Source organism: Staurois parvus, unplaced genomic scaffold, assembly GCF_062004578.1.
Source record: "Staurois parvus isolate SC_StPar_1 unplaced genomic scaffold, SC_StPar_1.0 ptg002528l, whole genome shotgun sequence".
Lineage (NCBI taxonomy): Eukaryota > Metazoa > Chordata > Amphibia > Anura > Ranidae > Staurois > Staurois parvus.
This window is the reverse complement of record NW_028320324.1, coordinates 97,293-112,441: the sequence shown is the minus strand read 5'-3', so window position 1 is coordinate 112,441 and position 15,149 is coordinate 97,293. Positions and strand designations below refer to the sequence as shown.

The 15,149-nt window shown below is 49.0% G+C and overlaps 1 protein-coding gene across 1 annotated transcript in view; it reads right to left on the bottom strand.

Moving 5' to 3' along the window:
• Window positions 1-2,644: 2,644 nt before the first annotated feature.
• The window catches only part of LOC149430682 (transmembrane channel-like protein 8), a 45,801-nt gene continuing 33,296 nt past the window's right edge, over window positions 2,645-15,149 (bottom strand). Inside the window, exons 11-16 of the mRNA XM_089666106.1 lie at window positions 14,848-14,945; window positions 11,103-11,286; window positions 9,543-9,673; window positions 8,243-8,401; window positions 5,180-5,258; window positions 2,645-3,063 (exon numbers count right to left, since the gene is read on the bottom strand). Of these exons, the coding sequence (XP_089522232.1) occupies window positions 2,947-3,063; window positions 5,180-5,258; window positions 8,243-8,401; window positions 9,543-9,673; window positions 11,103-11,286; window positions 14,848-14,945 (768 nt within the window). The 3' untranslated portion in view covers window positions 2,645-2,946. The remainder of the gene's footprint in view (window positions 3,064-5,179; window positions 5,259-8,242; window positions 8,402-9,542; window positions 9,674-11,102; window positions 11,287-14,847; window positions 14,946-15,149) is intronic.

Below are 15,149 nucleotides of genomic sequence, written 5' to 3'. Positions count from 1 at the left end.
GTCTCCTACCTCCCCTCCATTCCCTGTAATAGAAGAGGTATTATACTCCTCTCTCCGGTGTCCCATTGCTACGATGATCCCTTTGCTCTAGTGTTGCATTCTCCATTGGACTTTATGGCATTTGACACTTCCGGGAGTGTTGGTTGGCTGTGTTCCTCACTGTGTTGGTTCCATCCTGCAAACCTTTTATGACTACAGGACTCAGCAGTGAAGTAGGGGGCTAGTTACTCCTTGAACTTGGGGCCGGCAAAATGCCCTGAGGATGGTGAATGGGAGAAGACTGCAGAGAATCCATTCTCCACTGCACTGAAGTGAGGCGCTGAAAGGTGTTCAGCTTTAATCACCAGACCAATATGGAAATCCAGAACCGCAACAGCTGAAGGTGTGACATCAATAGACTGCACCGCGTGGACTTTCAGTGGCTCTGTAGTGAGTACCCAATCCTTTTAAGCTGGAGCTGGACTTTAATCATTTAATCAGCACCACCTTGTAGTGACAAACCTAAGTGCAATGCATGTACCAGGCTCTGTGACCTCCATATACCAGGCTCTGTGCCCTCCATATACCAGGCTCTGTGCTCCCCATATACCAGGCTCTGTGCCTTCCATATACCAGGCTCTGTGCTCCCCATATACCAGGCTCTGTGCTCCCCATATACCAGGCTCTGTGCTCCCCATATACCAGGCTCCGTGCTCCCCATATACCAGGCTCCGTGCCCTCCATATACCAGGCTCTGTGACCTCCATATACCAGGCTCTGTGCCTTCCATATACCAGGCTCTGTGACCTCCATATACCAGGCTCTGTGCCTTCCATATACCAGGCTCTGTGACCTCCATATACCAGGCTCTGTGACCTCCATATACCAGGCTCTGTGCCCTCCATATACCAGGGTCTGTGCTCCCCATATACCAGGCTCTGTGCCTTCCATATACCAGGCTCTGTGCTCCCCATATACCAGGCTCCGTGCCCTCCATATACCAGGCTCCGTGACCTCCATATACCAGGCTCTGTGACCTCCATATACCAGGCTCTGTGCCTTCCATATACCAGGCTCTGTGACCTCCATATACCAGGCTCTGTGCCTTCCATATACCAGGCTCTGTGACCTCCATATACCAGGCTCTGTGCCCTCCATATACCAGGCTCTGTGCCTTCCATATACCAGGCTCTGTGCCTTCCATATACCAGGCTGTATATCCCACATATACCAGGCTCTACACCCACCTATATACCGCTGTATACCCCCATATTCCAGGCTGTATTCCATTCCCATATACCAGGCTCTGTGCTCTCCATATACCAGGCTCTGTGCCTCCCATATACCAGGCTCTGTGCCCTCCATATACCAGGCTCTGTGCTCTCCATATACCAGGCTCTGTGCTCTCCATATACCAGGCTCTGTGCCCTCCATATACCAGGCTCTGTGCCCTCCATATACCAGGCTCTGTGCTCTCCATATACCAGGCTCTGTGCTCTCCATATACCAGGCTCTGTGCCCTCCATATACCAGGCTCTGTGCCCTCCATATACCAGGCTCTGTACCTTCCATATACCAGGCTCTGTGCCCTCCATATATCGGCAGCAGTCACTCGTGTTCATTCAGGAAAGGAGGAACCGGTATATTGACATATTTACCGAACCCTTCTTCCACTCTCTATTCTGAGGATCCTATTGAGCGCTTGCAGCTGTTGGTGGGTAAGCCGGCAGCACTGTGGGGGCACACAGGAGGGCCTGAGCAGCAGGGGGAAACATATGGTGCACAGGGAGGAGGATCAGCATGACAGGGGGGGGCAATTACTGGAACCGATCCCCTGTATGGCTCTCTCTGCAGCCAGCAGGAGGGAGATGAGAAGAAGCCGGCTTTCAGCTGCTGCAGAGAGAGCCATACAGGGGATCAGTTCCAGAGATTGCCCCCCTCCATCGTGCTGAACTACTGCCGGCCACACATGGGTCGAAATGCAACTGATTTTTCGTTCCTAAGAATAATCGTCCGATTTTTGCTCTGTTAGTGGGTCAATGGCACCGGCCGATTTTCTTGGTTCCTCCCCTTTTCGGTGATCGGGCATGTTGGAAAATTAGTGAAAAACGACTCAATGATGGTCAAATTGTACGATCGTTTTTCCGAAAAGAATATGCGCATGAGCCGTGACCTGGAAGGAACAGAAGTTTTGCTCGTTATATGGGGTGAACTTTATGACTTGGTTGGTCGATTTTCAAAATCATTGACGGCGCCATCGGATTACCAACGTTTTCGGACGAAAAATCATTCGGAACCATGTATGGCTTGCATACCTCCCTGCCTACATCTGATTCACCCAGCTGCCTGGGCCCACCCCCCTGCTGGCCTGGGCCCCGTACAGGAGGACTGGTGGTACCCCCTTATCCACGGCCCTGAGCGCAGTGATGATGTCACTACTACTTTTACAAGGTAATATCTGGAGTTGCAAAGATATTCAGAGCGCACAAAGTGGATTTCTATTCTTTGTGGCTGTTGAGGAATACGGTATATTTCAATGAAAGTTTTGTGCCCGGAGTTCAGCTTTAAGCGATTACTTTTGCATAGCCGGGTGGTTGGACAGGAAGGCATTAAAATACATCATTTAATTGTGATATCTTTATGCCGTTTATAAATTTACTGATCGTTTGTAGTATATAAGTTTTATTTTTTATTTTTATTTTTACAATACATGACAAAGGATTCTCAGAGCTCTATGGGCCAGCTAAAAAGAGAGCAAACAGCACCAGTGCTTCTCCTGCAGGCAGCCTGCCCCTTATTAAAATCTCCGGCATCTTCTGATAACTGAAGTGGACAGATAAAAACTGTAAGTATGAAGTATCTCTTACAATAATCTCTCTGTGGGTGTCAGTCATAAATACGAGTTCTTGGTGCCAGGAGAGAAAAAGATGCCAATTCAGCTGAATTTCTATCTGCTCTTCAAACTCTTCAATTATCCATCGACAGGCCGGAGGACAAAGAATGCGATTCCTCTTCCGTTGCGTGGCTTTGGAGGTCTTCTGCCTCTTTCAGTCTTCGGACCAGAAATTCTTTATCTTCGATTTGCTGAATAGACAAAGAAATATTGGAAATCAGTAAACTGATCAGATGGAGATCGTCGATGACAGGGGCGGACTGACAACTCGTGGGGCCACCGGGCAATAGGGGATCATGGGGCCCCCGTGTCCTCGTCCACACTTAAATCACACCCAAAAAAGCCTATGAAAGGTACCAGGGGCATCTCATGGGGCCCCCTACTGACCCTGGGCCCTCGGGCAGTGCCCGAGTTCCCAAATGGTCAGTTCGCCCCTGGTCGATGACAATGAGATATTCCTCAAAACATAGAAACAATTCCCATAGCTTTGTAATAGGATGCTTTCTCCAACTGGCACCAATGATGGGGCACTATTCCTCCCACTGACACCAATGATGGGGCACTATTCCTCCCACTGACACCAATGATGGGGCACTATTCCTCCCACTGACGCCAATGATGGGACATTATTCCTCCCACTGACACCAATGATGGGGCACTATTCCTCCCACTGACACCAATGATGGGGCACTATTCCTCCCACTGACACCAATGATGGGGCACTATTCCTCCCACTGACACCAATGATGGGGTACGATTCCTCCCACTGACACCAATGATGGGGCACTATTTCTTCCACTGACAACAACGGTGGGGCACTATTCTTCCCACAGACACCAATAATGGGGCACTATTCCTCCCATTGACACCAATGATGGGGCACTATTCCTCCCATTGACACCAATGATGGGGCACTATTCCTCTCAATGACACCAATGATGGGACACTATTCCTCCCACTGACAACAACAGTGGGGCACTATTCCTCCCAATGACACCAAGGATGGGGCACTATTCCTCCCAATGACACCAATGATGGGGCTTGATTCCTCCCACTGACACCAATGATGGGGCACTATTCCTCCCAATGACACCAATGATGGGACACTATTCCTCCCACTGACAACAACAGTGGGGCACTATTCCTCCCAATGACACTAATGATGGGGCACTATTCCTCCCAATGACACCAATGATGGGGCTTGATTCCTCCCACTGACACCAATGATGGGGCACTATTCCTCCCAATGACACCAATGATGGGGCACTATTCCTCCCAATGACACCAATGATGGGGCACTATTCCTCCCACTGACAACAACAGTGGGGCACTATTCCCCCCAATGACACCAATGATGCACCACAATGACACCGCTATTTCTCCCACTGACACCAATCATGGGGCACTATTCCTCCAACCAACACCAACATTGGGGCACTATTCCTTACCACTTACACCAATGATGGGACACTATTTCTCCCGCTGCCACCAATGATGGGATACTATTCCTCCCACTGACACCAATGATGGGGCGCTATTTCTCCCACTGACACCAATCATGGGGCACTATTCCTCCCACTGACACCAATGATGGGGCACTATTCCTCCCACTGACACCAATGATGGGGCACTATTCCTCCCACTGACACCAATGATGGGGCACTATTCCTCCCACTGATACCAATGATGGGGCACTATTCCTCCCACTAATACCAATGATGGGGCACTATTCCTCCCACTGACACCAATCATGGGGCACTATTCCTCCCACAGACAACAGTGGGACACTATTCCCCTCACTGACACCAATGATGGGACACTATTCCTCCCACTGACACCAATGATGGGGCACTATTCCTTCCACTGACACCAATGAAGGGGTAATATTGCTCCCACTGACACCAATGATAGGGCGCTATTCCTCCCACTGACACCAATGATGGGGCACTATTCCTCCCACTGACACCAATGATGGGGCACTATTCCTCCCACTGACACCAATGACGGGGCACTATTCCTCCCACTGACACAGTATATCTGAAATGAATTTTTAAAAATATTTTTCATAAATTTTGTAATAAAAGCGCATTTCAACATGCAGTATATATATATATATATATATAGAAATATATTGAATACGGCCAAGATTGTAGTATTTCTAATACATGGCAATATATTTGGGAAGAATCGTATTTAAAATGTATTTCAAATATATTTTCTTCCATGTGGGTTAGACCGGCAGATACCAGAACTACAGGTCCTATGAGAACCTGATCCGCCTACAGAATGATTTTTATCTCGACTCACATTGGACAAAAGATCCTTCAGCTGCTCCACATCCTTCTCGTTCTGACGCACGCGGGACGCAAGGGAAGTGAGCGCGAGGCTGCAAGACAGGAAGATTATTTGGGGTGAAAAAGATCAGAAATAGTCACAGGAGAGGAATGTAGAAGCACAGAAATAAAACTGTGTGTGATCCGCATTAAAAGACATTAGATGTCATATATCGATGTGGTGGCTGCATTGGCTTTTCTTTTTTCAGGTTGTTTTTCCTTTATTATCACCTGGTGATCCTGCCAGTAACACTCCTCCTGTCCTAGGGTGACAACGCTCACTCTTTTAAAAATATGGCCTGATGAAGGAGCATGCAAGCTCCGAATGTGCTCCATGCGTATGCTGCACTCTTGCCCACCCTGTGGATCCATGCTGACCAGAAAATACTGGGAGCCACCAGCACAACCAAGGACAGTGCATTGGAGACCTGCCTGAAGCTGGACCGGACCAGAGTCGCACCGCGGTTGCCACCTCATCCCTTTAAGCCCACTGATATGGTGCGGAAACTGCAGCATTTTCTGTATGAATTCTGCACCGCATCAGAATCGCATGATATACATACATGAGCGTGCTTGTGATCCAGCCCTGTGCATGAGGTGAGCAGCATCCCCCCCAGCGCCCCAATACATGAGCCTGCTTGTGATCCAGCACTGTGCACGAGGTGAGCAGCATCCCCCCCCCAATACATGAGCCTGCTTGTGATCCAGCACTGTGCACGAGGTGAGCAGCATCCCCCCCCCAATAAATGAGCCTGCTTGTGATCCAGCACTGTGCACCAGGTGTGCAGCATCCCCCGCAGCCCCCCAATACATGAGCCTGCTTGTGATCCAGCACTGTGCATGAGGTGAGCAGCATCCCCCCCAGCCTCCCAATACATGGGCCTGCTTGTGATCCAGCAATGTGCACGAGGTGAGCAGCATCCCCCCCAGCCTCCCAATACATGAGCCTGCTTGTGATCCAGCACTGTGCATGAGGTGAGCAGCATCCCCCCCAGCCTCCCAATACATGGGCCTGCTTGTGATCCAGCAATGTGCACGAGGTGAGCAGCATCCCCCCCAGCCTCCCAATACATGAGCCTGCTTGTGATCCAGCACTGTGCACGAGGTGAGCAGCATCCCCCCCCCCAATAAATGAGCCTGCTTGTGATCCAGCACTGTGCACCAGGTGTGCAGCATCCCCCCCAGCCTCCCAATACATGAGCCTGCTTGTGATCCAGCACGGTGCACGAGGTGTGCAGCATCCCCCCCAGCCCCCCAATACATGAGCCTGCTTGTGATCCAGCACTGTGCACAAGGTGTGCAGCATCCTCCCCAGCCCCCCAATACATGAGCCTGCTTTTGATCCAGCACTGTGCACGAGGTGAGCAGCATCCCCCACATCCCCCCAATACATGAACCTGCTTGTGATCCAGCACTGTGCACGAGGTGAGCAGCATCCCCCCCAGCCCCCCAATACATGAGTCTGCTTGTGATCCAGCACTGTGCACGAGGTGTGCAGCATCCCCCCCACCCTCAATACATGAGCCTGCTTGTGATCCAGCACTGTGCATGAGGTTTGCAGCATCCCCCCCAGCCCCCCAATACATGAGCCTGCTTGTGATCCAGCACTGTGCATGAGGTGTGCAGCATCCCCCCCAACCCCCCAATACATGAGCCTGCTTGTGATCCAGCACTGTGCATGAGGTGTGCAGCATCCCCCACAGCCCCCCAATACATGAGCCTGCTTGTGATCCAGCACTGTGCACAAGGTGAGCAGCATCCCCCCCAGCCCCCCAATACAGGAGCCTGCTTGTGATCCAGCACGGTGCACGAGGTGAGCAACATCCCCCCCAGCCCCCCAATACATGAGCCTGCTTGTGATCCAGCACTTTGCACGAGGTGTGTAGCATCCCCCCCAGCCCCCCAATACATGAGCCTGCTTGTGATCCAGCACTGTGCATGAGGTGTGCAGCATCCCCCACAGCCCCCCAATACATGAGCCTGCTTGTGATCCAGCACTGTGCACAAGGTGAGCAGCATCCCCCCCAGCCCCCCAATACAGGAGCCTGCTTGTGATCCAGCACTGTGCACGAGGTGAGCAACATCCCCCCCAGCCCCCCAATACATGAGCCTGCTTGTGATCCAGCACTTTGCACGAGGTGTGCAGCATCCCCCCCCAGCCCCCCAATACATGAACCTGCTTGTGATCCAGCACTGTGCAAGAGGGAAATGGCTTTCCTGGGTCTCCCCCTCCTCATTGGCTCACAGACACACAGAGGCGGCTCAGGAGTGAGCACACAGGAGTGCCCCTAGAGAAAGCAGCTTGCCTTGGGGGTACTCAGTGGACGGAGGAGCAGGAGCGCCGGTGGGGGACCTGAGAAAGAGGAGGGCTGGGGCTGCTTTGGGAACAACCATTACACAGAGCAGGTAAGTGTGCGTTAATTAACAAAAAAACAGGAACCTTTAGTATCACTTTAAGGGCCGTATCACACTATAAAAATGACACTAAAAAAAGTCCAGATGTGTTCCAAATGCGTTTCTGCGTCAGCGTTTGACGCATTCTGGTGCGTTTTTTTTAAGTGTTCCAGTTACTTTTTCCCCTCTCTTTTTCTTTAATTTAAATAGGGACGTGCATTCTAGTGCGTTTTTTGTGTGTTTTGGTGCGTTCCAATGTGTTTTTGATGCATTTTACTGTGTTCCAGTACAGTTCTGTGCAGGAAAAATGCAGACTCTTCTACTTCTGCATCCGGAACGCAATGGAAAGCGCTGATGTGAGCTAAAAAAAAGTAGAACAGGCTGCATTTTTCCTGCACAGAACTGCACTGGAATACACCAAAAACTGGAACTGCAAGCGCTGATTTGAACTATGACATTGACAACCACATCACCTACTTTCTGTGTGTTTTGGATGCAGAAAAAAAAGCAACTGAAACGCATGTCGTGTGAACTGGCACTAAGAAATGACAAAGTTGTTGCAGAATAACAGATCCATATCAGAACTGTATAAATTGCTCTGGTCCATAGGGGGCGACCTGGAGTGAGAGGGGAAGTAACTCACCAAAGTACAAAGAGCAGGGTGTAGGCGCCGGTCTCTGATGTGGCATATCCCAGCACTGCCAGGACTGTAGGGGGCAGCGCTGAGCGAGTGCTGTTCTGAACGGCCTCCCAGGGAGTGGTGTGTTCAACAAACGGGCCACAGGAGTGAGACGGACGGACGCTGGTGGAAGAAGGAGAAAGAAAAGTTCAGCAATTCAAACACCATTAATATCAACCAGTTCCCGCTCTACTCATGGCTCTCGTCAGGTCTGGATCTGCCCTCAGGCACAGCAGGCTTTCCCCTATAGACTGCACAGGAAACGGGGCAACTTATCCTGGGACAGTTATTGGTTACATCACCAGCAGAACCTCCATCTGACTTTCAGCCTCCCCATCAGTCTTGCACAGGTGTACTGGCTCCTCCCCTTCAGGCATGCACAGGTGTACTGGCTCCTCCCCTTCAGTCTTGCACAGGTGTTCCGGCTCCTCCCCTTCAGTCTTGCACAGGTGCACTGGCTCCTCCCCTTCAGTCTTGCACAGGTGCATCGGCTCCTCCCCTTCAGTCTTGCAGAGGTGTTCTGGCTCCTCCCCATCAGTCTTGCACAGGTGTACTGGCTCCTCCCCTTCAGTCATGCACAGGTGTACTGGCTCCTCCCCTTCAGTCTTGCACAGGTGTACTGGCTCCTCCCCTTCAGTCATGCACAGGTGTTCCGGCTCCTCCCCTTCAGTCTTGCACAGGTGCACCGGCTCCTCCCCTTCAGTCTTGCACAGGTGCACCAGCTTATCCCCTTCAGTCTTGCACAGGTGTACTGGCTCCTCTCCTTCAGTCTTGCACAGGTGTACTGGCTCCTCCCCTTCACTCGTGCACAGGTGTACTGGCTCCTCCCCTTCAGTCTTGCACAGGTGTACTGGCTCCTCCCCTTCAGTCTTGCACAGGTGTACTGGCTCCTCCCCTTCAGTCTTGCACAGGTGTACTGGCTCTGCCCCTTCACTAGAAATGGCGCTGCAGCAAATCGCACATGTTAAGACGCTGACATTCACATTCATTGGATGCAATTTCAGGTGCGATGTCAACTCGCAAATCGCACCGGTATGAGCAGGCACTAAATGTCAGCTGATCCCATGTTCATAGGTCTCTCATATAACACACACATATACATACACATACACACACACACACACACACATACACACACACACACACATACACATACACACACATACACACACACATACACACACATATACACACACATACACACACATACATACACACACACACACACACACACCTCTCGTTCCTGGTAATATTTTTCCCTCACCTGGTCACAAGATAAATCAGAGGCAGGAGGACGGTGATGAGTCCCAGGAGAAGGACGAAGCAGAAGATGATCCTCAGGGTGGAGGCTCGGTACAGTTTCTTGGACACGTCACACAGCCGGTACAGAGAATACTGCGGGGGGCGCAGCAAACAAAGACGTTAGATGGAAAGTGCAATGGGAGGGATTTACTAGAACTGGAGAATGCAAAATCTGGTGCAGCTGTGCCTGGGAGCCAATCAGCTTCTAACTTCAGTTTATTCAATTAAGCTTTGGCAATAAAACCTGGAAGCTGATTGGTTACTAGGCAGAGCTGCACCAGATTCTGCATTCTTCAGTTTTAGTAAATCTCCCCCCATTATGCGTGTGTTAGTGTAAACTTTGAGTCACTCTTACTGTATGTAAGTTAAAGTCATTTTCACACATCTTTTAAATTGTATCACCAACGATGGGGCACTATTCCTGCCACTGACACCAATGATGGGGCACTATTCCTCCCACTGATACCAATGATGGGGCACTATTCCTCCCACTGACACCAATGATGGGGCACTATTCCTCCCACTGACACCAATGATGGGGCACTATTCCTCCCACTGATACCAATGATGGGGCACTATTCCTCCCACTGATACCAATGATGGGGCACTATTCCTCCCACTGACACCAATGATGGGGCACTATTCCACCCACTGATACCAATGATGGGGCACTATTCCTCCCACTGATACCAATGATGGGACACTATTCCTCCCACTGATACCAATGATGGGGCACTATTCCCCCCACTGATACCAATGATGGGACACTATTCCTTCCACTGATACCAATGATGGGGCACTATTCCTCCCACTGACACCAATGATGGGGCACTATTCCTCCCACTGACACCAATGATGGGGCACTATTCCTCCCACTGACACCAATGATGGGGCACTATTCCTCCCACTGACACCAATGAGGGGGCACTATTCCTCCCACTAATACTAATGATGGGGCACTATTCCTGCCACTGACACCAATGATGGAGCACTATTCCTGCCACTGACACCAATGGTGGGGCACTATTCCTGCCACTGACACCAATGGTGGGGCACTATTCCTGCCACTGACAGTATTCCTCCTACTGACCACAGGTAGTATGACATTTTTTTGCTCCCACTGGCCATAGTCTAGACCCCCTAAACGTCTGGAGGATCATAAACTGGATAAAAGGGGTTAAACATAGACCTTTGATTATTAATCTCTAGAAGGAGCTCAGTATTTCACAGTTTTACTCTCCCTCTCTGCTTACCAGCTGCTCAGATATCAGCCCCACAGGGAGAGCATTGTTTTCACTAGGACTTCCATTGTGAGATGGAGCAGCAAGTGCTGAGCCCATATATGAAAGGAAAAAAAGTGCCCCCAAGTATATATATCATCATAAATATTATACAGAAATATGTTTTTTAAATTCCGAAAGTTATTTACATCAGGCTGGTCTCTTTAACATGTAAAACTAAAGATTTGTGGAAAGACTAGACAGTCTTTTTGGGGTTTACATAACAGGATCTGTCCTCTCACCTTTTTAATATAGAAGGTGATAAAGATGAAGATGAGGTTGAGAAGTGGAAGTAAGGGGGCGTAGAACATTCCTCCCATCACCAGCGTCTGGCTGTACACTGTATCCAGGACATTCTGCGAGAGGTGAAATTTTTCCTTGCCAAGCCAACGCACCACACGACACTGCAACCTGGAGATCAGGAACCTGGTGGAGGAAAAAGGGAGGTCAATGGCTTACAAATACATGGAGAAACCCAATCCTCCCCCCTTTTTAGCTACAACATGTTGGACAGGTTGTATTCCATTGGGTACTTACTTCCTGATCTGGTGGACTTGTCCCCACCTACAAAGTTATAGAAGAAGTCTTCAATCTCATAAAACCTACAAGTAGGACAACCATAGACCTGTGCCCCTGGAAGTGTCAAGTTCATGATACTTCGTTCTCCATAGACTCATAAAAAAGTAAAGGATTCCACATCTTATTGTGTGATTCCTAAATGCCGGGGATCACCAGCGATGTCCACAATTAAAAAATGGATCCAAAAAGAAGACTATATAAGGCTGGAAGAACTTATACACAACCAAAATTTTATAATATCTAGACATATTGGGAACAAGATATGACATATAAACCATGTCTCAGGACTATAATGAACTTGAGGCGAAGGACATATGGACAAACCCAATCCTCAGCCAGACCCGGCTGTGTCAATGGGCCCCTCTCCACCTACAACATGGTGGAAAGGTTGTATTCCATTGGGAACTTACTCCCTTATCTGGTGGACTTGTCTCCACCTACAAAGTTATAAAAGAAGTCTTCAATCTCATAAAACCTACAAGTAGGACAACCATAGACCTGTTCCCCTGGAAGTGTCAAGTTCATAATACCTTTGTTCCCCACAGACTCATAAAAAAAAAGTCAAGGATTCCACATCTTATTGTGTGATTTCCAAATGCCAGGGGTCATCAGTGATGTTCACAATTAAAAAATGGATCCAAGACTGTATAAGAATGGAAGAACTTATACGCAACCAAATGACTTTCATAAGAAATGTTATAATAGCTAGACTTATTGGAAACAAGATATGACATATAAACCATGTTTCAGGACTATAATCAACTTGAGGTGATGGTCATATGGACACCCGGCTACGTCAATGGGCCCCTCCTCACCTACAACATGGTGAACAGGTTGTAATCCATTGGGTACTTACTCCCGTGTCTAGTGGACTTGTCCCCACCTACAAACCTATTGGAGAGAAGTCTTCAATCTCTCAATCTCATAAAAAGTAGGACAGCTATAGACCTGGACCCCTGGAAGTGTCAAGTTCATGATACCTTTGTTCTCCAAAGACTCATAAAAAAAAGTCAAGGATTCCACATCTTCTTGTTGTGTGATTTCTATATGCCGGGGATCATCAGTGATGTCCACAATTAAAAATGGATCCAAGACTATATAAGTATGGAAGAACGTATACACAACCAAATGATTTTCATAAGAAATGTTATAATAGCTAGACTTATTGGAAACAAGATATGACATATAAACCATGTCTCAGGACTATAATCAACTTGAGGCGAAGGTCATATGGACAAACCCACCTACGTCAATGGGCCCCTCTTCACCTATAACATGGTAAACAGGTTGTAATCCATTGGGTACTTACTCCCATATCTAGTGGACTTGTCCCCACCTACAAACCTATTGGAGAGAAGTCTTCAGTCTCTCAATCTCATAAAAAGTAGGACAGCTATAGACCTGGACCCCTGGAAGTGTCAAGTTCATGATACTTCGTTCTCCATAGACTCATAAAAAAGTAAAGGATTCCACATCTTATTGCGTGATTCCTAAATGCCGGGGATCACCAGCGATGTCCACAATTTAAAAAATGAATCCAAAAAGAAGACTATGTAAGACTGCAAGAACTTATACACAACCCAAATTTTATAATATTTAGACTTATTGGAAACAAGATATGACATATAAACCATGTCTCAGGACTATAATGAACTTGAGGCGAAGGACATATGGACAAACCCAATCCTCAGCCAGACCCGGCTACGTCAATGGGCCCCTCTCCACCTACAACATGGTGGAGAGGTTGTAATCCATTGGGTACTTACTCCTATATCTGGTGGACTTGTCCCCACCTACAAACCTATTGGAGAGAAGTCTTCAATCTCATAAAAAGTAGGACAACCATAGACCTGAACCCCTGGAAGTGTTAAGTTCATAATACGTTGTTCTCCATAAAAAAGTCAAGGATTCCACATCTTCTAGATGCCAGGGTTCCGAACAGAAGACTATAAGGCTGATGGAAGAATTTATACATACCAAAATGACTTTTATGAGAAATTTTATAACATCTAGGCTTATTGAAAACAAGATAAGACATATAGACCATGTCTCGGGACTAATCAACTTGCAGTAAAGGTTATAGACTGACACATTTGTAAAACAAAAAATCCTGGTGGCTAGAATGATATAATACAACACATGTGTCAAACACAAGGCCCGTGGGCTGAATCTGGTCCCGCAGGGCCATTTCATTTGACCCTTGCAACTCTCCTGCAGCTGTGGCACCCCCCTCGTCTCTGCCCCCATCTTGTCTCAGCAGTTGGCAGCAGAGAGGACAGAACTCCTCTGCCAGATCCTGCACTTCTCTGTGCAGCTGCAGCACCCACCTTGTTCCAGCAGTTGGCAGCAGACAGGACTCCTGTGTCAGATCCTGTGCCTCTCTGTGCAGTCACAGCACTCTCTCATCTCTGCCCCCACCTTGTCTCAGCAGGTGACAGCAGAGAGGAGGACAGAACTCCTCTGCTAGATCCTGCACTTCTCTGTGCAGCCGCAGCACCTACTCATCTCCGCCCCCTCCTTGTTCTAGCAGTTGGCAGTAGACAGAACTCCTCTGCCAGACCCTGCACTTCTCTGTGCAGCCGCAGCACCCACTTATCTCCGCCCCCACCTTGTTCTAGCAGTTGGCAGTAGACAGGACTCCTCTGCCAGACCCTGCACTTCTCTGTGCAGCCACAGCACCCACTCATCTCCGCCCCCACCTTGTTCCAGCAGTTGGCAGCAGACAGGACTCCTCTGACAGATCCTGTGCCTCTCAGTGCAGCCACAGCACCCACTCATCTCCTCCCCACCTTGTTCCAGCAGTTGGCAGCAGACAGGACTCCTCCTGCACCTCTCTGTGCAGCCGCAGCACTCTCTTGTCTCCGCCTCACCAGGTCTCAGCATTCAGCCGACTCCAGCCCTCTTCTGGTTCTCCTCCAGATCCTGCACTTCCTGCTTCCCATCTCTGCCCCCAGTTTCTTCCCGGCAGCAACACAAGGCGAGAGGGGCTGCACTGTGATGTAAGGGAGGGTGGGGGACTCGACTTCGAATGGTGAGGGGGCTATTGACATCCGATGTAATGGGGATGGGGTGCTCTGGACATCTAGTCATACAGATGCAAACATAATGCTAATGCAGTCTGCAATGAAATTGAGTTTGACTCCCCTGGACTACAATCTTCCACTCTGGAGAGGTGGAGAGGTAAGTAGGAGATTGATAGAGCAACTGCACAGAGCTGGAGCCAAACAGAGGTGGTTTCCGTATTAAATCTGACTTTACACCCAGCCTGTCTACACTGCCATCCATCCAAAGTGATAGTTTTAGGTGGAAATCTGTTACACTTGGTACCAATGATCCCTGATTGGTCACCTGGGGATTGCCGAATATCCCGCATTGCCTAATCCTGTCCACTGCTCAGGGGATCCCTACCTGCGGGGAAGCTGGACAAGCAGGAACTCCATCACCAGTTTGAGGAAGTGGAACACGGAGAGCTTGTAGAATTCCTGTCCCAGCGACGTCTCCCAGCACTGTACAGAGAAGAGACCGAACACATCCAATGAAGGCAAGATGTACAATAAATCACCTGGATATACAGTGAAGGAAATGCGTATTTGCTCCCCGGCTGATTTTGAATGTTTGCCCCTCACAAAGAAATGATCGGTCTAAAAATCGAATGTTTGGTGTATTGTAACACTGAGAGACAGAATAGCAACAACAAATTCAGCAGAAAT